The 22,381-nt window shown below is 39.0% G+C and overlaps 1 protein-coding gene across 3 annotated transcripts; it reads right to left on the bottom strand.

The window, feature by feature from the left end:
• Nucleotides 1-147: 147 nt before the first annotated feature.
• LOC102236631 (neuronal tyrosine-phosphorylated phosphoinositide-3-kinase adapter 2-like) lies at nucleotides 148-19,698 on the bottom strand. 3 transcript variants are annotated; one of them, XM_023336090.1, is made up of 7 exons: nucleotides 18,768-19,698; nucleotides 16,066-16,267; nucleotides 12,185-12,504; nucleotides 7,707-8,783; nucleotides 4,386-5,546; nucleotides 4,156-4,259; nucleotides 148-2,809 (listed from the first exon to the last, which is right to left on the bottom strand). In XM_023336090.1, the coding sequence occupies exons 2-7, from the start codon at nucleotides 16,242-16,244 to the stop codon at nucleotides 2,522-2,524; spliced, it is 3,129 nt and encodes a 1,042-aa protein (XP_023191858.1). In that variant the 5' UTR covers nucleotides 16,245-16,267; nucleotides 18,768-19,698; the 3' UTR covers nucleotides 148-2,521. The 3 variants fall into 3 exon arrangements, with proteins under 3 accessions (XP_023191858.1, XP_023191859.1, XP_023191860.1); XM_023336091.1 differs by having other exon boundaries at nucleotides 7,707-8,780; XM_023336092.1 differs by lacking the exon at nucleotides 16,066-16,267.
• Nucleotides 19,699-22,381: the final 2,683 nt, after the last annotated feature.

The following is a 22,381-nucleotide window of genomic DNA, read 5'->3' as shown; positions in this document are numbered from 1 at the left end:
TTTTATGTGTTTTTTTAATAATTTAATCCTATAGTGATTTAAATAAAGTAAATAAACATTTGTCTTGATAACTTATTTACTCTTTATCAGGCCTGGCAATGAAGAGCCCAATGTTGCAGTGCCAACAATAAATGTTTCCATAACGGCTTTGAAATTAATATTTATTTATTTCTCTCAACAAAACCCAAGTGACAATCAGAATACAGTACTTTTTTTTTCCTTTTTCATTTTTTTATGTAACGCAAAACGAGAACACAGTGCAATACAGACAGAGGACTGACAGTGCGGTGCTCTCTCTACCTTTTCACAGTGCATGTTTATACACACAAAAAGATTGTACAGCGTTAATAATACATTTCCACCCTTCACCCGTCAATGTCATGACATAGCAAAGTGAATGTCTTTAAAACAATCATTTTGAAATTGCGACTTGCAAACTTGTGTAGCTTGGCACACACTCACAAACACACCCACAGGCACCCACGCGCACACACACAGCCTTTTCCCTTACGCACGTACAGTAACAACACAAGGTATTGTTTTTCTTTAATCCTCACCAGAGAAAGGGCTGCTGCACTTATACACTCAGGACTGGCTCATTTGTCAAATTAATGGTGCTTTTGGTAATGTTGACATTATGTTTAATGTACAAAAGGAATACCAATTGAGATATAAAACAGAGACTGAGGTAGAGGGTGGAAACAGGGAGGGAAAGACATATAGGTAACCAGCCTGATTCTGTGTATTAGAAAATAATCATTAGTGCTGTTTTTTTTTCCTTTTTTTTCCCCAAAAAAAAAGAAGCCCAAATGTTTTAAAGGCCATTGTGCAATGCCTTGTCTTTTTGACTGCAATGTGATAGGTCCTTAAACAATCTGATATTTCTAAAGTGGTTGCCAACAAATTCTGGACTGGGAACATTGTCAGTGACAACCAAATATAGATGACTGCATGTCGAACGCAGCCAGACTCCTGAGGCTTTACTTTCCAGCCAATAAATTAAAACATACATGGTACAAATCATCACTCTTATCTTTTACCAAAAAATATATAAGCATAACATTGAAAGATTTCTTCAAGTGCATATGGCTATAATAATCTGCTGTAAAATCAGGAAATTCACTAAAAGCTTAGGTCTTGATTGTACGGGCTAGCTGTTGGTATCAGGTATTTACACTATTATGGTGGTCACATTGTGCACGGCATTACAAGGGTGACATTACTCACCAGCTCCTGCCAATAACTATTTTACAAATACCCAACCATCTGAGTGCAATCGCACCAATATGCTGTGGCAGTTTTTATATTAATGGTGCTCTAAGCGAGATTATCGTGCTGCGGCAACCCAACAAGTTTAAAAGCAAAACATTATCTGAGATTTGGGGTTTTGAAAAATTGAAGATAGTCTCACACAAAGCAGATAAGCGTGACTCCCTATTCTCATCCTCAAGCAGAGGACTCCTGCTTAACTGCAAAAAAAGCAATAGAAAACTTGAGAATGGCACAACTAGTGTTATTCTTGTTTATCTGGTTGTCATGCACCCTCTTTTCAGGACAACTCCCCTTATTGCCCTTATTTAAAACCGGCACTGCAGATTCGACATGTCAACAGGCTTTGGTTGGTCATCATAATGAGACTTTTAAAAAAAAAATGTACGTTCTAATTTTCTACCTATCAAACACTACCTCATAGCTTTTTTCTTTTTTTTCTTTTTAAAGATTACTTCATAACACTTCTATGTGTGTTACAACAAGCCAACCAAATGACTTCAGACAGGCTTAGAGTTTGTGAGCACACAGCTTGTAACCGTGATTCACAAAAGTGAAATTGAATCTGTTCTAGGACCTACTGTTGTACATTCTAGAACATAGGTGTAAAGGCTTTGAGAGCCCGCTGGCATCTAAAGCAAGTTAACGTTCACTCTTTGACTTACAGTACAACAGTGAAAATGTGAAGAGTATAGATAGAATTGAACAGTTCATTCATTTAAGTGCTTTTGCACACATACACAAAGAAAGAGTTGGGCATAAAAAAATTATGCTACTACAGTAAAAGTACTGATAGATTATGTTTTTTAATGTAAAATAAACTAAACAAAAAATTAACATGGAAACAAATATTAGATTGCATTGAAATCTAATTTAATAATAGTTTTAGATGCTTTTTGTACCCCATCATCTTATTTAGAAAATAACTATTCATTATTGGATATCTACTCTACTTATCAATATACAAGAGTCCAGTCACAAGAAATAGAAAAATATCAAATATCACCAGTGATGATAAGAAAATGTGACAACCTGAACAAGCAGAAATATTGCAGTAGTAACCACTATGGTCCTGACATCAGCAAGTATCACCGTCCCCCCCCTCCTCCTTCCAGTGCTCTTTGTGATCACCCTGAAGTATTGTTGCAGGGGGGGGCCCAGTACCACCAAACAGGGAGAAGAAGTGAGTATGTGGGTGTTATGTGGTACAGAGGATAAAGTTGTTTTTTTTTGTTTTGTTTTGTTTTTAATGTCAGATGGCTGTGTCCCAGAATACAGTTGTCTGTGTTGGGTATGGGGGAGGTCGGATCTTCTTGGTTCCACTGCTCTTTCCACAGCCAGCGAGAACAGACACACTTTCCTGCTTGCACTGACTTCGCTCCAGGTGCCTGTCCTCATTCTTGTCAGGAGGTGGAGGCCTTTCCAGATATCTCTGCAAGTGTGGATGCTGTCTGGAGAGGATCTCCGCACAGAGGGTCCGTTTTCTTTCTATCTGATCTAGCATAGTGGTGTCTCCACAGATCCATGGCATCTGCAGCATCTGAGTGACAGAACAAATTTAAACTCAGGTTTATTTACGTAGTGTCAAAGTGTAGTAAATATTACCTGATGGCACTTTACAAACAGGCACAACTCATATTCAGTTACACAGAATTGTATGAATCCAATTCTTTTCAAGAAGGACTGTTTGACACAGTCTATGTAGAAAGATAACAAATGGTACTTGGATGAAAGCAATGGAATGGGCTACATCAAGGCTTTTCAAAGTGTGGTCATGGTCCCCCTGGGTGGTGCCAGAGCTCTTCAGGGGAATGTGGCATGACAAAATAAACAAATCAGTAAAAGTAACGGTGTACATTCAGCTATCTTCACCAGGCCTTTGGCAAAAATATAACCAGAGACAAAATTGATTTATTGAAGTTTTAGTACCGAAGGCTACAGGGAATAAGAAGCTAGAGTCTTAGCCAAGCAAAATAAAAGAAGAAAGTATAACCATGATTATCTAGAGTTGGGATTCTCATGGGCTGGATCTAAAGATGCTTCACTGCCACAATGTTGTCTGCCAAGATCTGAGTGTTTTTTTTTGTTCTTTTTTACAGCAGGCTAAATGAACTGTCGTTACAGCAGAGAGTAGCTCATACTTTTAGCACTTCAAATGACAAAGCAACTGAAGCATCATATTATGTGGTGCTATGCCTGAGAAAAAGCAAGTAAATCCCAAAACACCAGTTTAATACATGAATAAAATTTAAAGTTTAGCAAAAGAAAAAACATTTACAGAAATAAAAGCAATAATGTAGTTTGAGGTAGGCAGCTGTCAAGCCTCTGGGCTACATTGACGAGCAAGTGCTGTATTTTGTTGTCAATTTTGTATTGATTTTTAGGAAGAGGTCATACACTTGGTTACCAGTTGTGTTGTTTTGAAGGAAGTATTTGTTTTTGTTCCATATTTTTAAAGTCTTGGCATGATTAGTGCCTTTTGCAAACAAAATTTGTGACTTTGGCGATGAGTGCTGCTGTTTAGGCGTGCATGTAAACTGTTTTGAAAATGTGGAGTCTGAGTTGACAACTGCATCAAAGCAATTATGAAAAATTGGAAAACATTTTGGACAGTTTTTTTTAATGCTTGGTCTCCTCCATATGGCAATGTTTCTTTTGGCAGTGGTGTTGCTATCTATTTTGTATGTGATAGAATCAATTATGTTTTTGAAAGCTTTGATATTGAACTACCCAGGAGGACTGAAAAAAATATAAAAATAAATTATGATGATGCATGGTCATCATAAAAACAACTATCTACACTGTTCAAACAAGGATTCATCTGTAAGCAGAGAGCCTGTTTTCCAAAGTTAAAGAATAATAAACAAAAGTAATACAAGTGCATACCTGACTTTGATGTGTTTCTGCAGCTCTCCTCTGTGGCGTTCCAAGTGGGGAAGGGTTATTAGGCATTGAAGGGGAGCGACTAAACTTGGATGGAGTTTTCAAATCTAAAAAAAGAGAAAAAATATGCAAAGTTGTATGTCATGGAACAGTTTCAGTGCATTTTCCTTCAAGAAATATTATTTAGCCAGAGCACAATTTTAATTTTTTGGAATTGAGATGTAAGCTCTTACCGTTTCCAGTTCCTGCAGACAAAGGTGGGCTACCGGATGATTTCCCATGGTGAGTGGGTGTAGTAGTGGATGAATGTTGCCCTGAAGTTGTGCTGCCACTTTTCTCTTGTGCTTTTGACTGGTCCATATTGTGATTAGCTCTGTTGTTATGCCTCGGCGTACCATCTGACCTGTGTCCACGCTCTTTATCACACCTGTACTCCGTTGCCGGAGGACTCTTGCTGCATTTGAAATCATAAAGATGCTGCTCTGAGCCATTAAGACTTCTGTCTTTGCTGTCCCGTCTCACTTCAAGGCCTGTCCTAATCAAGTCTTTACTTTCCTGCCTTGGTAAAAGTGGGGGAGGAAGATCCCCTCCATTGTGGCAATTCCGATCTCTGCCTTCATACTTAAAATCAACCTTGTTGCTCCGTGATGTTTCTTGTCTCAGCAGCATTTCAGGTGGCTGGTCTATTCGTCCTTCATATTTATGTTCAGTGCTACTTCTTTCTCTGTCTACACTCTCTTGATGAAGTAACAAATCAGTACGATTGTCTTTGCAATCATGCCTAAATTCTGGTCCATTTCTATTTCTGTCTTTACTTTCTTGACGAGGCAGAAGTTCACCTACACGGTCTCTGCTATCTTGCTTTGAGTCCAAACCATTTCTTGCCCTTTCTTTGCTGTCTTGTTTTGATAAGGGCTCGTGTTGCTGATCTATTAGTTTGTCTCTGTCTTTGCTTTCCTGTCTTTGTGAAAACTCTATTGCATGTCCTCCACCCCGATCTTTGCCGTCTTTCCTTGGAATTAGTTCACCGTTGCTAAAACATCTTTCTTTGGAGTCTTTTCTAATTAAAGGTATGGGGTCTGAGGAGCTGCAGCTTTTGTCTTTGGAGTCCCGTCTCCCAGAGATGGGCTCTAGACCACTGGAGGCTTGATCCTTACTATCCCTGCGGACAAGGGGCACATCTGTACTGCTGGAGGTGCGGTCTCGACTGTTCCGTCTGTGGGTCGGAGGTTCTGTATTGCTGCTGCCCCTATCTTTGTCTTTGTCTTTGTCTCTTTCTCTTCGATGAGAAGACTCCTTGCTGTGGCGCTCTTTGGACTCACGTTTGGAATCCTTGCTGTGGCGTTCCTTACCTTCACGCTTGGAATCACTGTGAGACTTGACCTTAGACTCAGCTGCAGAAGAGCATAAAAAAAAGCGTTATTAGTTTTATATTTAAAAATATTTAGAAATATTCATGTTATGATTAGAATTCTTAGTTTTAACCCTCTATTAACATACTGTCAATTAACAGCTGAGAAAATAGATTTGTCTTACAATACCCGCTAATAACCACTAGGTGGCACCCATTACATCCTTCAGTGTTCACAATGTCTGAGAGCAGATACAACATAGATCTTAGCTATGCTTTTCTAATACACTACACATTGATTCCATTAACCATAAAAATAAAGCAAGATTTGTATCTGTAGCTTGTTATACTATTTATATACTACCATTTTAAAAGGTATAGATGCATGTATGAGTGTTTGCTTGTGGGGGCATATATGACAGGGAAGATAGTGATTAACCAATTGGTAAATGGGTCAGGATATTGTCTCTACTGCTAGAGAATGCAAATATAAAATAAAGGCCAGTTCTTTGAGAACCACTATGTCCAGAAAATAATTAAAGAGAGAAACAAATAAAAAAAAATAACACTGCTTCCTATTCCTATTTATTTAAAAAAACAACAAGGATTTCTATGCACCTGATTGAAACACATGATTTTTTTAAAACAATCTCTTAAAATAACTGAGTAATTGTTATAATTATAATTATAATTAAAATTAAAAAACATAACAAAATCCTAAATAAAGCAAATGTGCATTAGAAGAAAACCTTAAGTCAAGCCAGTTATATTACAATTAAAAGTATAAGTAACCCAATGTACTTTGTTTCTACTCCCTCCACTGCATATCTGCACCAGCAGCCCGATTGGCTTAACCATGAGAAAGGTATGTGCTGATTGGACAAAATACATTTGAGTTGTGAGACATCACCACCCCTGTCAGCTGCTCAACTCTCGTTTGTACACCACCATGCCCTGAGCTGTGATTGGCTGCATTACCCACGGGAAGGAAATCTGCAAATAAGAAACAGGGATTTTTTTCTTCCTTCCTCTGTTGCTATGTTGTAGTTGCTAAGAAAACTGACTGAGGATGGCTGTGTAGAATCTATGCAATTTCACCACAATTTATGATTTATGGGAGAAGAGGGGTCCTAGTGAAACCATAAAAATGTGTAGGTTTAAAACATATAGATTTTTTTTTAATTACTTAATTACTAATATATAGACCACCCAATGGAAGAATGAAACTCTGAAGATTCATCTCATATTTATGTTTATTTGCAGGTAATCTTGTATTTATCAAGTAAAAAAAAAAACTCAGTATAAATCTTAATATGATTTATACATTTATGAGACTTCCTCTTGCCTAGTATGAGGTTCATATATATAGGCACATGTAAATCTTAAAATAGTCATTTTCAACATGATAGATTTCATTAGTTGTGCATTATGTTCAAGAACAACACAGTGGTTTACTGATAATAAACCATTAGCAGGCTTAACCATGAAAATGGTATGTGTAAACCATTATCAGCAGACTGATAATACTGCTGACTAACATAAACTATAAGTTAACTCAGTTTTAATACCTTTTTTAGAGTGAAAAATATCTACCTGTCTTTGAGCAGACTCTGCTTTCCTCTGCAGATGAACTGATTTTGGCAGCACCTTGAGTGAATGTGGCATGAATATCGGTATTTAAATCTGATGTTTACATATTTAAAAGTAATCCTGCCTGATGGCCTAATGCCATGAGTTGGTTTGAGAGACCCGCTGTCCGCTTTAGTCTCTAATCTCCTCAGATTAAATTATACGATCTGTATCTGACTTGGCTTTGTGGACCTAGATTAAACAAAGGGAAATTTTGCAGATTTTGCCACCAAGCTGTAAAAAGAGATGCACACTTTACACAGGATCTTAAATTGGTATGGTTTAAATTTTATCCCAAAAACAACATTAATTTAAGGACAGAGGAGAGTAGTATGTGCTGTTTGTAAATCAAAGAATATCAATATTCCCTGATTTTGTCTTGCATTGTAGTTTATTCAATTGACTGATCAGTTTGTGCCTATTGAAAATGTCCCTGGACTTTCAGCTGTAAGTTAAAGGGCTTTCCTTTCCATACCTATAATCTATCTAAATTTAGAATAATGTTTTTTTTCTATTCCTGGTTTTACAACAACATTAATCTATAATGTAAAAGCATATCCAAGACATAGCTTACTCTCTCCAGGTTCTTTAGATTTCCTTCCACTGGCATTTTTCTTCAGCATATTCCTGCCTGTGGTGAACAGGTTTGTTAGTTCATCAAGTGGACTGGTGGGTGTCCGTGAACGACCTGTTGACACATTCTGCATAGACCCGTGGAGTCGTCCAACACCTTCTTGAGGTGGTGAACCTTTGCCATGAGGGGTTGCAGATGCACTCCGAGGGAGACCCCCGGGAAAAGGCATTGGAGCATCAAATGGAGGTGTACGCATTAGGCTCAGAGGGGTGAGACAGCGGCCCATGCTGACCGGTGATGGGCAGGCAGAATGGCTACGCTGATAGGATGATGTTGAGGAGGATTTGTAAAGCGTACAGGGGAGTGGAGGTGCAGAGGAGCGGCCAGAAACTGTAAGTGTTGGGGTAGCAGTGAGCTCCCTGCGGATGTGAGCAGAAGAAGGAGGTTCATTTGAAGAGGTTGGGGATTTGCTATAGGGCTGGTTCTCCAGCATTGGTAATTTGGCTACATCTAAAGGTGTGAGGGGAGACTCATCTGAGTTTGGTGAGCACTGGGCTGGTGCTGGTGGAAACACCAGCAGCGGCGGTCGGTGAGTGAGTAAATTAGGAAAGGGTGCAGGAATGTCACAGAGGGGGATGTTTCGAGGGGTGGAGCAGCGACTGAGAGGCTCAGGGTCGTAGGGTGCTGGGGTGGGGCAGGCAGAACGACATCCAACAGGATCAGTGCGGTACTCCATATCATCCAGGACTGGATACTTCATTTCCTCATACACAGACTCTCCTGGCTCTTCATCCTCAATCTTCAATGGTTCTCGTGGCCCTATGTCAATCCCCCCCATTTCTATGTAGACAGGCTCATCCTCACACTCGTCTGTGGGACTCTCATCACTCTGTGGAGGTGAAGGGTTAAGTTCGCATGGGGATGTGGTGTGGTGGAGGTGCTTGGACAGGCACACACCACTGCTTCCGTGACTCCTAATGTAGGACTCGTCAAAGGAAACACTAAGTTGTGTGTTGGGGTTCCTCTTGGGTTTTGGAGGAGGCACCCTTCTGCAGTCCTCATTGCATCCTTGTACTGCTAAAACACAAAGGAGAGAAAATTGATCAAATAAACAATATCTGAATTTTCTTTTTTTTCTATTTCATTAATTTGTCTTCAGTTAATGAAGACATTTTCAGAAGGGATTGAACAGTGATCAGTTCACTCTATTATGTTTTCTTTAATTTAAAAAAACATAATATATAACCGTCTGGTCATATATCAAAATTCATAATGCTGTTTTGTCACAGTACAGCATTTATACTGAATGTAAATTACTCAAGGTAAGCTCTACTTTCAAATTTAAAGGCAATTGATTGCAGTGGATTCCAGAATAAGTGGGTATTTTTACTGTTATTTGTGAAAACTAATAAAAAGCAGACAAAATAGTCCTACTATTACACAACTATAGAGTACGTTGTGTGGATTCATCAGAAAGGTTTGAAAGCTTTAAAGGCATGACCACTTTTACAAGAATCTGTATACCTTGGGGTAAAGTGTATTAAACAGAATAAGGTTATTTAATCCTTTATATCAATACAACGTATTTTGTATAAGAAATATGCAAGACAGGTTAATGAGACAAAAAGGAACAGGAAGTAGAATATCAATATGTTAGCAAAAATCTCTACAGTTGCAAATAAAACAAGCATTGGAAACATTGTAGTGTTAAATTCATTTTTTTTGTGTGAAAATACATTGAATTAAAAACACTAGTGTTGATAGGAAACCTTTCTGAATTTTTATGGGTCAGCCGTAGGTCACTGTGTATCGCTGTGAGCAATACCTTGCATGTGAGTTGTGGGACCAGTTGATGCATATGCATGTTTCTAGGTCAGATATATAGCAGGGAAGCAATATGAGAATATTGTATTTGGGTCACACACTCTGTGGAGCATCTTTTTGATAGTGGTGACGTGGTATTGCAGTATGAATCTCTTCAGATGTGGTGCAGAGTGGCTTTGGTACAGTGCTCGTATTTCCTAGATACTACTGTAAAGCAGCACAGTGCAAAAGCCTCATTCACTGCTCTGTGTCACAGTTTATTTCTAGGTCAGTCGATGAAATGTTTGGATAGAAGTACCCTTCCCTAGGATAGGAAGTGAGAGATGAGCTTAGTGAAGAAATTAATCATAGCTGAAATTTCCAAACTACAGATTTTAGACCTTTAATAATTCAGATACCAGATGGCCCCAGACATGCATATTTCCCATAACTGTATGACTCACCACCGATGACTGCAGTACATGCAAACCAGTGCATCCACACTGCACATCCCTACATATAAATGAAAACAATTTATGCCATATGTGCTAGCTTTTCTTTGAAAGTATTTCTAGCTGAAGTTTAACAGTGTACTTACTTTTTGTTCCTGTAACATGTTAATTTTTCAGTTTTACTGTAGTAACAAATAGTATCAGGTCATGTAAGCATAGATTGTTATTCTGCAGTCATTTGCAACTCATTTTGTATGTTTAGATGATGCTGATATCAAATTTTGCTCATTTTTGGAGACATATGTCTCTTTTGTCCTTATCACCACTGACAAAAAAATTGAAGAAGAAGATGCTGCAACTGGACCAGTATAGTAGCGATGTTACTGAGAATGCCTCATATTTCTTTGTGTGAATATTTGCTAGAATATAAATGTGTGCATGCAATACCGCTTCAATATTTTTCTTTCTGTCACAACAAAATGCATTAGTACGCAATAAGGTTTTCTTGCTAAATGCTGAGCTTTGTATCAGAGCTGATGCCGAAATCAGCCATTCAAATATCCTTTACTGCCTGCTTTTTTTCTTTTCCTCTGTCTCTTACTTCCCCTTCTCCCCCTCCCCCTGTAATGGATGTGTTTACCCGCAGCACCTCCCCCTCCCTCTTCTCCAGGGAAAAACAAATCTAGGTCAGTCGCTCCTCCTGAATGAATTTTACTCTGACAAGCTCCTCCCTTTTCCACAAAAAGCACCAGCAATGGAGCACGCAAGCCTCCCCTTAACCAGGGACACCCCTACACTCTATCGCTGATTGGCTGACAAAGCTCAGACCTCAGCATCTCGGGAGTCCTATTGGCCCATGCTCCATAGCATGGCTGTTATTGGCTGGGCTGCAGGGGGTCTTGTTTCTGTGGGATGGTTGCCGTGGTGCCCAGGAAGATCTGTGCGTGCACACAGAGATCCCCACCAATCTGAGCCTGGCTGGATGACTCCCCAAACATCACGTTGTCAGTAAAGGACACCAATGAAAAAAGCTTCTCGCTATAGTATGCCCCAGTCTATAAATTAGACTGCTAGGATTTCAGAGATTTTATTCTGTGCATTTTGTCATTTTTCGCATTGCATACAATGGTTTTGCAATAGCAACAGTTTTTAAGGAGGTGATGCATGCACATAATACTATGCATATTACTTTATTATTTGTGAGTAATAGGTTTTTTGCTTTGTTTACTGAAAATTGCACTTATCAAATATATGTAGTCCAATGTATATGGGCACTTGCTAAAACTGCAAACAAGGCAAACGATTTGTTATATCAGAGTGTGAGTTTTATCTTTACTTGCTCTGATTTATTGGGACATTAGATAAGCACATTATGTTTGTCCTGAAATACACAAAAACAGAGGATTTTAATTGTCACTCTACTTAAGATATTGTTACAAGTCTAACTTCACAGAATAAAGTGTTCACTCCAGATGTAGTTTGTGTATTGGTTGTTTGAACCTCCTAGTTTAATTGCTCAATCATTCAACATTTGCCAAACCAAACTGTGCAGAGGCACATCTGGAAAGTTCTCAAAGAGATGGCTCAAAATCGCAGGGTGGTGAAACTAAACCGAAAAACAGCAAGAAAATGTATATTATGCTGTCATGATATATAAGGAATTGGTTTGCGGGAGGGGGGTTAGAATAATTGACAGACATTTAAATGTGGCTGGAACCTTTGCCACTTTACCATCATGGTATTACTAAACTACAGGTGTGTGTAACAGAAGAAGAAGAGATAAAATGCCACTTTATTGATAATAAGTGGGGGTAAAAATTGGAGAAGGAATTAACTAATTGGGATAAACAAACAAAAAACAAACTGCTCAAAAAAATAAAGGGAACACCTAAACAGGTGTTTAACACTTAAAGTGTTCCCTTTATTTTTTTGAGCAGTATATATATATATATATATATATATATATATATATATATATATATATATATATATATATATATATATATATATATATATATATATATATATATATATATATATATATATATATAAATAAACTTTCTGATCAAGACATGATGTCTATGGTGTCATTATCCATAAGTAATCAAAGGAAGTAATTTAATATGAATAAATTCATATCCTGTCAACAACTAGATGTCATGTGATATGAGAACAGCTAAAGATATCTGCAGCAATGTAATGCAAAGTGCCACAAACACTCACCGTCACATCTCTCCCCACGGCAGGTGGACATGGCACTGTGGTCCACTGCTTCAGACGACATGCTCAGCTTGGTAGCCGGGTCTCTCCTAGGCTTAGGTGGTGGCTGCTTCCTAGAGGTGGGACTGCCCACTTCCTCATCTCCTCCTCCTCCTCCTGTGTTACCGCCACCAACAGAGTGGAGGGACTGGGAGCGGACAGAAAAGCCCTGCCCGCAAGCGATAGTGTGCAGGTGGGGCAAGGGCATTCGCTCCTGGGGCTCAGGCATGGTTATTGAGCCCATACGCAGGTGCTTGCCTTCTGTTGCTATATCCTCACCAGTTCTGAAAGCACCAAAAGGGGGAGGAGGGAGGAATAAAAAAAACAAACCAATTTAAAGATGGAGAATTAAACATGTAGGTTCTGATAAAATCTAAGAAAAAATAACACAAACCCATAAACATTTTTGTTTATATGTTTGTGTGTGTTTGATAAGGGCATCAAGTCAGCATCAACAAATGCGAGTTTCACTAACAGCATAAAAGTCACCAGAGTTAAGGCACAGCATTGATTTGAGCTTAACCCTGGATATGACTGACACTGGTCACACAGACACGATGGCAGCCTCCCCCCTCCCCCGCCTGTAAACAATCAATGCCTATAAACGGATGATTGGCCTGAATGGAGCCTTAATGATGGGCAAAAGGGGAACACTAATTTGATGGGGTGTGCGTGTTTGTGTGTGTTATGCATGCAAGCTAGAATTGTTTTCATATTTCATATATTGCAAGCTAACCAAGGAGACATAAACGGACATGTTTACAAATGTGACACATATCACAATTCATATGTCTTTAAAGCATGAATGTGCATGCTCCTTTGCTGACAGTGACACCCTCTTGGCCAACTGCTGAACAGAAGGTGCTCTATGGATTTTTTTCATTGCTCAGACTCTGCTTTGCCTAGCAACAGGGCACATATACACATCAGACACAAAACCAGCTGTCCCAGCACAACAATAACAAAGTACATGTGTACAACGCAACACTTGCACATGGCTGCATCATTATCAAGGCAGTTTTGCTTAAACACTAGGCAGGTGGTTCAAGAAAAAGATGCCAAACCTTAGCATGTGAGTGTGATAAGCCCTGCAAATAAGGAAATCAAATAATCCAAAATCTTAACACAAAAACATATTTTATATTCTTGTTTGTTCTTTTATGTCCTTATTATAGTCATGATTAAGGTTTTGGGATAAAATTTTATTTGGAAACAAAGCAGAAAGATTACACCTATTAGATGTAGCCACACTTGTCATTGAAAAAATATGTTTCTCCTTCCCTTACGTTTTGGGTGTGCATCTCATTGCAGCTTCAGTATGCATGGGTCGCATGTGTGTAGGTGGCTTGGTGTGACTGAAGTACTGGTGGCTGAGTTATTTTTAGGATATTTGCCCAGTGATTGGCTAAAGGAGAGACCACAGGTGCAGTTGGACCAAATGAAGTTGACTTGTTGGGCAATTCTGCTTTTCTCTGTGACAATGTTAAAAAAAAAAAGATCTTTGCTTAAGGAACAAGGACAATACTGAGTAAAGAAACAGAATGAGTGCCTGTAAGTGGATGCACACATGCTCCAAAGGGTTTAGAGGAGGGAAAGGAGATGTTTAAAATTTGCATTCCCATGTAAATGTAGAAAAATTTAAATACTTTTGATCTGCTATAGGTTTGTGGTTAGGAGGGACAAATGGTGATAAATACCCCTTTCATAAATATTTCTGTGAGGCTATGGGAATGACTTCTGTCTTCAAAAAGGTGAAAAACAACAGAAGAGACCCTTAGTGAGGAAACTGTCAGCAGGAAGGCCCGCCTTGCTCCAATCCAACAGGCTGATTCAATTGGACTATAGCTCCTCCAGCTGTCACCAGGCAGAACACATCCCCTGTAACTGAACTCGCACTTAATCATTCTCTAACAAGTTTTTCTTCACCACGCTCTTAAACAGTCTTAGACTAACATAATTTACAAGTCATTTGTCCTTTCCCCCCCCTCTTTCCAACCCCTCTCTCTCTTATTTTAACCTGTTGTTCAAGGCCATGCATGCACAAGCATGCATGTGCTTATTCACTCACAGAAACAAGTATGCACTATGAATTCTAAAACTCTCTCTCAGTTACTGTAAGAAATAGGTCATCTCATTGACCTACTTGTAGGACTCATAAAACAAATCTCAAAATTTGATGCTCCTCCTCAAATGGAAATGTCCTAATGTTCTTGCTCTGGCAAAATCTAAAATAAATCAAATGTCAGTTTCCTCAGGCATCCCCTGTGTCTAATTCCTGAAGTTGCTCCACAGGATTACATCAGACTACTGATAGAGATGGGGGGAAATGTTTTGATGTGAACAGGGAAGGATTTCTTGTGGGATTTCCAACTTTGCCGACCTCCAAAAATGCTTTGAGCATTAGCATTAACAATCAGCTTTGACTGCGAAAGTAATAAAATGTAGCCACTCTGGAATGAGTTGTCCACAAAGAGTCACACAAAGGACAACAGACAACAAAAGAGGAAGAGATCTTTAGAATTACACGACCTTTGACAGGAATGTGACAGGGCTAAAGATGCCTCTGGTTAAGAAGAACATCTGCTCACTTAACATTCAACCATCCAGGGTTGTGCCAAAGTAATGACTGGATGACAAGATAAAACTTTGAACAGGGGCTCAAATACTTAGTTTTTCACAGACTGATAAACATTTATTCCATTTTAACACTGGGTAGCATTTTTTTCATAACTCCTGCCACAAACTGAAGCAGTTTATCTCAGAAAATGATCCGATTACCAGTAGGAGAGAAGTGAAAGTGCTTTTTTGTGGGTAGATAATATATTTTATCCATTCACCGCTTTTTTAAATCAAGCACAATTTAACAATATGAGAGCAGCTAAACCAACTAGGAGTTGTTTTACATGTTGGAAATGTTATTAGTTTATCATAAGTCATTTATCTTCCCAATTTGGAAATGTGTGTTTGTTCCGTCATTGTTTTTGCTACATATATACATTTTATTTATGCACACATAACATTATATATATACAGTATATACAGTATATATATATATATATATATATATATATATATATATATGTATGTATGTGGGGGTGTGTGCGCTTGTGTGTAAACTGACAATCAGCTTTGATTGAATTACCTACAATAGGTGAGATAGTATCTCACCTGACATCAGAAACTGTTAAACTGCACCTTTATGGTGGCATCACTTTTTGGCCATATCTAGGGATGGTGTTGGTGTTCCTGTTGAAAACCTTTGTAACCAATGTGTGAAAACAGCATTTAAATGTAATAAAATGCCTTGTCCCTGATAGACCAAATTATTCGCACACATTATATAATTGAATATACTTAAACATAACACATTTTATGCATAGACAGAAGTATTCTATACCAGACAACAGAATAAAAACAGTCCCCTACATCTTTCTCGTTTGTATCCTCACAGTCTAGAGCTTTTTCTCTCACAGATGATTCTCCTCATTCTTGCTGTTGTTTTAAAAATAGAGCTTCAGTGACCTCTTTGCAAGGACGAGTCCTAAATAAGTCTAAATGAGAAATTAATTATCCTCCATAGGTTCATGGAGTGCATCAGTCCACACTTGTTAACAAAAAATAAAACGACCTGCCACCCCCAAAGGCACCCTCTTTCCACTTGTCCCAATTCTCTCTAACCTAAAGTGAACTCTATCCATCTATGATGTTACAGAGTTGTAGCAGGCGTGATACATCTAATCAATGATGAAGGTAAAACCAAATGTTTGTGTGTCCTCTGACATCTTTGCTTATACACTTATGCTTATGGATCTTGTTTGTTGTTTTATGGCTGGTTGCCTTCCTACCTCCTTATGGCTTCCTCCTGTTTTCTTTTCTTCTCGTTTTTTTCCTGCAGGAATGTCCTGTTTCTTTCATTCCTGGTGTGGTCCAAGTTCTGAGCCAACAAGCTGTTGTAGGCTCTCAGCCCATTCTCCTCAACATATTGGAAAAAGCTGAGAGTTTCCTCCTCTTTGGAGCTCATCATTCTTCAAGTCTGTGCACTGCATTCTAATTGAAAGAAAAAATAACTCTTAGTTATAATCACTTACCTAATCGGGGCACCGAATATTCAGAATAGAGGATCTTGGATCTTTCCAGCAAGCATTTTATTTGTCATTAGTTACATTCTCTTACAAAGGTATTTATAACCTTTAAATAAGTGGAAGCAATTGCCTTCCAAAGTCTCTGTTAATTCTTGAAGAAGCCCTGCAGTGAACAGCAGTGGCAGCATTAAGTTGTGGGAATATTTTTCATCCAGTGAGAAGGAAAAGGAGTGCTGGTTAGAGATCATGGAAGATAATTGGAGCTAATACAGAAGAAAACCAATTCAGAGTGCAAAAGACTTTTGAGTCTGAAGTTCAGCTTTCTGCAGAACAAGGTTTAAAGTAGCCGTAGCTACAGTGGATGTTTACAGTTACTACATTTGCAACTAACTTGTGCTAGGCACAGTTTTTATTTTCTGATTATAAGAAAGGCAATCATTAAAAAAGGCCAAAAGCCTGATACAAATCTAACACACTGAGTTGATCAGTGTATCTGTTAATATTTCTGAGTAATGAGGTGTGGCTCTTGTCAAATAGAAGCTATATGGTGCTGCTGAGTCTTGCATCTCTGTGGTATAATTCATCTTTTGAGGGTGGCATCATGTTTCATTCAACATTCTCACACACCAAAACTAGCACACTGCAGTTAGACATAGCTTCCTGTTTGAGTGCTGATTAACAGCAGGCTCACTTTCTCAGTTGTATCTGCACATTTTTCAGCCTGAAATGACTGGTTTTAACCAAACGAGCAAGCAAATCTGGAAAAATAGCTTTAATTTTCCCATGTTTGTAATATGTGCTGGACTCAGATGTTGAGATACGGCATTCCTGGGATAAAAAGGATCAACACAAACAAATTAAAGCAGTCTCATTGAACAAAAGCACAACTTTGAATATACAAATAATATTGATTTTATTTATTTATTTTTTTTTTTGCTGTTGTTTGCTTTGATCCACAAATCTTTCTCTGTTGCCCCCCAACTCTGCAAAAACAATGATGCAGCCAATTACAATTCACTTGTAAAACCAAAATTAGCTTTGAGTAAAACTCTTTACATCTATTCAATCTCAGAAGCATGTAAGACTTACACAGCATGTATGTACTGGATGCATTTTTCTAAAATAATAATAATAACACATGCAAAATTATATATAAAATATGCAATGCACTCAACTTGAATTTAGAGAGTCTAGAATAGGATGAGGAGAAGACAGTGCATGCTTTTATATAGGTCAGTGTTTTCAGATCCGCCGAAGACTTCTGCTTGTTTACGTATGAGAGAAGCACTGAGTGGGAGCGTGCTTGGGGAAGGGGGGGAAGGGGCTTTGCGATAACTGCATGTATGTTGTGTGTGCAGGGAGGCTAGGGGAGTGAGGGGGGTCTTGGAGGGCAGCCAGATGGAGACTGTGCAGCTAACAGGGAGGGCAACCATTGTCTGGTCATCCTTAGCATCTCTGCATCCTGTGTCTATCAGGGTAGGTCAGTGGGTTTATCTGTAGGTTCCACACCACTTCTGGCATCCTCAACTCTCCTCCGCCCATTTTTTTAAAGACATGTGGAGTGATTACTGTTAGAGATAGGAGAGTTCATACTAGGGCACCGAAGCATGGTGACAAACAGTTTTGATGTATTTTGATTCCAAGATTTAGTCACTAGTGCACATATAGACATGTGTGTATAAGTCTGGGAAAATAGAAGTGAGCTTTTTTCATTTAAGGAAGAAATGAGGTACACCAGCATAAGTGCAGAGATGAGAAAGCACTGTTCAAACAGTGTTTGAGCTGAATTAAGCCTACCGGCTTAATCCTGTAAGCCTGCAAAAGAAGCCCACACAGGAATCGGCTTGTTTATCACAGTGTTTTTACTGGCCTTTTACAAAGGCTTGCCCTCCAAAAACTTACTGATATAAAATTATGGTATCATTCTATCACTTCAGCAAAATCAAATAATTCTCCAACCAGATTTTTTGTTTGTTTTTAGATGTTTAAATTCCTTTTGTCTCATTTAGATTTCCTCTTGCTTTCAGTTCCACCTCTTCCCATTTTTGCCCTAAATGACAGTTGAAACAGAGGTACACTTTGCTTTAAAAGTAAATGATGGTGGCACATCGTTTCTGTTTCCAGGCAACCATGTCACCGGAGAGGGCCACGGTGGATATTCTAAAGACACAATGTCAAAAAAATTTCAGGGCCAGCAGTATGGTGGCCTCATGCATGGGTGCTTGTGCATGAATACACACATACAGACAAACATTGCAGTTAACCTCAGCCAACCTTTAGTTGCTCTACTTTTCAAAATGCCAACAACTGACAAGTCTTTCACATGTATCAAGCTAATTTCTAAGTAGAAATTTCTGCCAAATCAAAGAGTATATGCATGAAATAAGTAGGTTGGATATTAATCTACCTAATGTCCTCCTGTGTGATATTTTTTGTTATAAAAAAGCATTATGATGCATACTTACAATAGGGCTTTGTCTTTACTGTGGTGTAGATCAAAGTGTCTTCTGTCTTTCCCTGAGTCCACGGTGCAACAATGAACTCTGACCTATGCAGAACGATCCATGCACTCTTCCACTTAAATCCACATAGACCTCCGTCCATCGTTTGTTGTTGTGTTTTTTTCAACAGATTGTGTCTCACTAGAAGGAGTCCCAGTGACCCAGGATGAAGGTGGAACTAGAAGAGAGCTGGGCCATCAGGTGCCCTGCCCAGTGCTCCCTTCTCCTGGGCCAAATATAGTACACCTCCAATCCAGATGCTGCCAGACTCCGAGCCAGCTGTGAGAGCTTCACTTCTATGCACATGTGCGTGCGCTAAACAAGCAGCACACAACTGCCACTGCATGCATTGCAAAAATGCACATCACATCTTTTCAAATCAAAGTCCTCTCACAGTTGCATAGCCAAGTTGGCTTTAAAGTCCAGTTCAGATTCTTCTTTCTTGGAGTGTTTCTTTGTACGTTCTATTAGATCAAAGTCTCATGACAATAGTAAAAAAAGGGAATCCACATCCGTGGTGCTCTCGTGGATGAGGTAGACCAAGGGTTCTTGCATTCCCTGCCGATTTCCTCTGTCCTGTTCAGCACAGTACCTCGGTGCTTAAGCAGATGACACTGGGCTTCCCAGCTATACACGAAAACAAGAAGAACACGCCCACTGCCTACTGTAGACACCTTACTCTAATACATCAGCCTCTCTCTCTTGCTCGGTGTCCATCTCTTTTTCTTGCTGAGTCCCTTTGAAATAATATTTCGGTCACACTAATACACAAGGTTGTCTCCGCAAGCATTCGTGTTGTGTTTTTGTTTCTTGTGTCTCGCTTTGCCTTTCCCTTTGCAGCTGAGAGGAAGCTTGAGCCTGAATGTGTTGTTCTGTTGTCAGCACCACGGAGAGCTCTCCCTGTCAGGGGGTGAAGAAGGCGGGGAGTTAACAGGGTGGGCACAGTGGGACAAATGCAAAGATAGGAGAATAGGAGGGGTAGGTGGGAGGAGTCAAAAGGTTGCCAGGGTGTGACCTCATTAGATACAACCTCCTCTTCCCCTGGCAACCACTGCGATTACCCTCCCTGACGCCTCCTCCTCCTGCTCCTCTCTTGCAGCTCGTAAACAAGACCATGACACAAAAACACTTGCTGTGAATGCACCGTGTTGCTCTCCCGTGCCATCTTGGGTTGTGGTTAAAACAATGAGGAATAAGGAAAGTACTCAGAGCAAAACAATAGCACTTTGTAATTTCCTCCATGCACAAATGAAAAGGCTGGTGCAAGATTAATAATTAAATTTGCAAACAAAATAAAAAATAAAGCAAACAAACCAATTCCAAATGTGGCTACATAGGTAAAAGATAAAATAAAAATGTAGATTTGAAGCTGAGTTGCTGTTTTGGTCAGTGAAATGTCACTGCACAACTGTCTGTGGGACAGCTATGTTGGTTGACATAGACAACCAACAGCTATGTTGGTTGTCTATGTCCTGGGAGAGAGGGGTATGTGATGCAAAAGCTGGTGAAAAAGCTAGAGAGGAAGGGAAGGGGCAAGGGGATTCTTTGAAAATGGGTGGGCGGTTGGAGGGGACTGGGTTTGTCTGAATGGATTAACACCACGGACACAAAAGGATTAAGAAGCGAAGATCTGTTGTTTTTATCAACCCTTACCTCCATTTCTCTTGACTAATATCATTCACCCCTCGCCCTCCCACACCCCTCCACCACCAACACCACTCCACCCCTTGAAAAACTCCACCACCACTTCACCCTTTGAACAACTCCTGGGTGTACCTTCAACATTGGTTTGAGCCAAAAAGCTGGTTAAGCAAGTTTCTGAAGACATCGAAACCAATTAAAAACATCCGGTCGTCAATTTCTGGAATAATGGTAGTTAGCATCAATTGAAAAACAACGATTCAAATGGCATTAAAGTTCCCAAGGTGATCTAAAAGAGCTACAAGAACATAGCAAGGGCACTATGATCCACAAAGTATGTTTAATTGCATATTAATAATTAGAGAGGTAAGGCAGGGTGGAATATAATCTTATATCTCTGCACCCATTTTGACTCATATCAGTAAACCAGGTGCAAAACAAGCAGCTGAAGTGATCTCATTGAGATCAAAATGCACTTTCACAAGGTAGTCAACTCCTCTGTATTGTGAAGGATACAGTTGACTGATCTTTCACAAAGGAAGTTAGTCCAACCATACTGACTCATCACACGCACGCATTCACATGTTCACTTAAAAAAAGGCAAGTGTGACCTCAGTGTACCCCATTGCAAAGGGAGCATTTAGAGCCCATGGGAGTTTGATGAAAACAGACAGTAAAAGAAAACATCACGGACAAAAGGGGTTAAATAAATATTTCCACCAATGTGCACAAGAGTAGTTTCTGTTGTGAACAGTAGAGTACACTCCCTCTGGGACAGAACAAGGGGTGAAACAGAATGCAATTCCTGGAACTTTTTAGTTTGTGTAGCCTTGCAGGAACACATTTGCATTTAATGAAAAATACATCAAAACACAAATTTGACTGTATTCAAATACTTTGGGAGCCATACTACAATCAGAATGGTTTCAATTTTAGTTTTGCACTGTCAGTTCATCAAGGCCTATTAAACCTTCTGTATGTTTTGTCATATGAACCATGACATGACTAGATATTTATTATTAGAATTTACAGGCCCAACTTTAGGGAATAGGAACGGGGTATATATTCTGTATATATACCACGCTAAAATTCCCTCCTGACTTATTGTTTTGATATAAAGACTGAATATCATGATCCTCAATGTCCCATTGGAAAGAAAGGTAAAACTGTTTAAATGAATGATTTTTGTAGTAGCATTGTCTCATACAGAAAAAACTATGAAACATTTAATTTTAGATTTCAGTAGGGATAAAAAAAAAAAAATCACTGGACAGAAAATAGTTCTTTTTAACAACATCACACAACATCGCTTTTAGTACTCCCAACAATCACTGAAATAGATGTAACTTAAAAAAAAATTATACAATATTTTAGGTTGGTTTGTAGGATATCTTAGTTAATTATCTTTGACTTTCTGTTGATCTGAGGTATCAATATCATGTGACACAGGGGCCCTTTTCCTTTTACCATATGGCTGTAGGCTGGACAAGGGCCCACGTTAAACTTGAACACTATGCAAATGAGGCAGGTTAAGGCAGGTCAAAAAACAATTGGTAGCACTCACAAAGAGGCAGAAATTTGAGTTCAAGTCTCAATGATCAGTATTCAATTCAAAATTATTTTGGAACTTTAACTCGAATTGTTAAAGTTCCATAAGAACTTTCACCAAAATGATCTTACTCTCATTTTGGTGTAAATGAGAGTAAAATCATTTCACAACATCCAAGATGGAATTAATGATTATGTGCACACTACATAAAGGGAATTCTGAGAAGATTTCAGGTTGCCTACAGTGATGCTTTGAGAGTACTTCTGAAAAGACCAAAATGTGCAAATGCAATGAAATGTTTGTGACAGCCAGAGTCAGCACTCGTAAGGGTGTACTTAGAGATCTGATGTTTGAGTTTATATACCATTTACATTAATTGGAAAATAAA

The sequence above is a fragment of the Xiphophorus maculatus genome, chromosome 6 (assembly GCF_002775205.1).
Source record: "Xiphophorus maculatus strain JP 163 A chromosome 6, X_maculatus-5.0-male, whole genome shotgun sequence".
NCBI lineage: Eukaryota > Metazoa > Chordata > Actinopteri > Cyprinodontiformes > Poeciliidae > Xiphophorus > Xiphophorus maculatus.
Note: the sequence above shows the minus strand (reverse complement) of the source record. Positions and strands in the feature narration are given on the sequence as shown.

What these genes read in the sequence shown, in the direction of transcription:
- LOC102236631 (XM_023336090.1), bottom strand. Translation starts at nt 16,244, where the DNA reads ATGATGAGCTCCAAAGAGGAGGAAACTCTCAGCTTTTTCCAATATGTT. An exon ending in CAGGAGGAAGCCATAAGGAG is followed by an intron (nt 12,505 to 16,065) that starts GTAGGAAGGCAA and finishes TGGTGCTTTCAG; the next exon opens with AACTGGTGAGGATATAGCAA. An exon ending in CCGTGGGGAGAGATGTGACG is followed by an intron (nt 8,784 to 12,184) that starts GTGAGTGTTTGT and finishes TTTGTGTTTTAG; the next exon opens with CAGTACAAGGATGCAATGAG.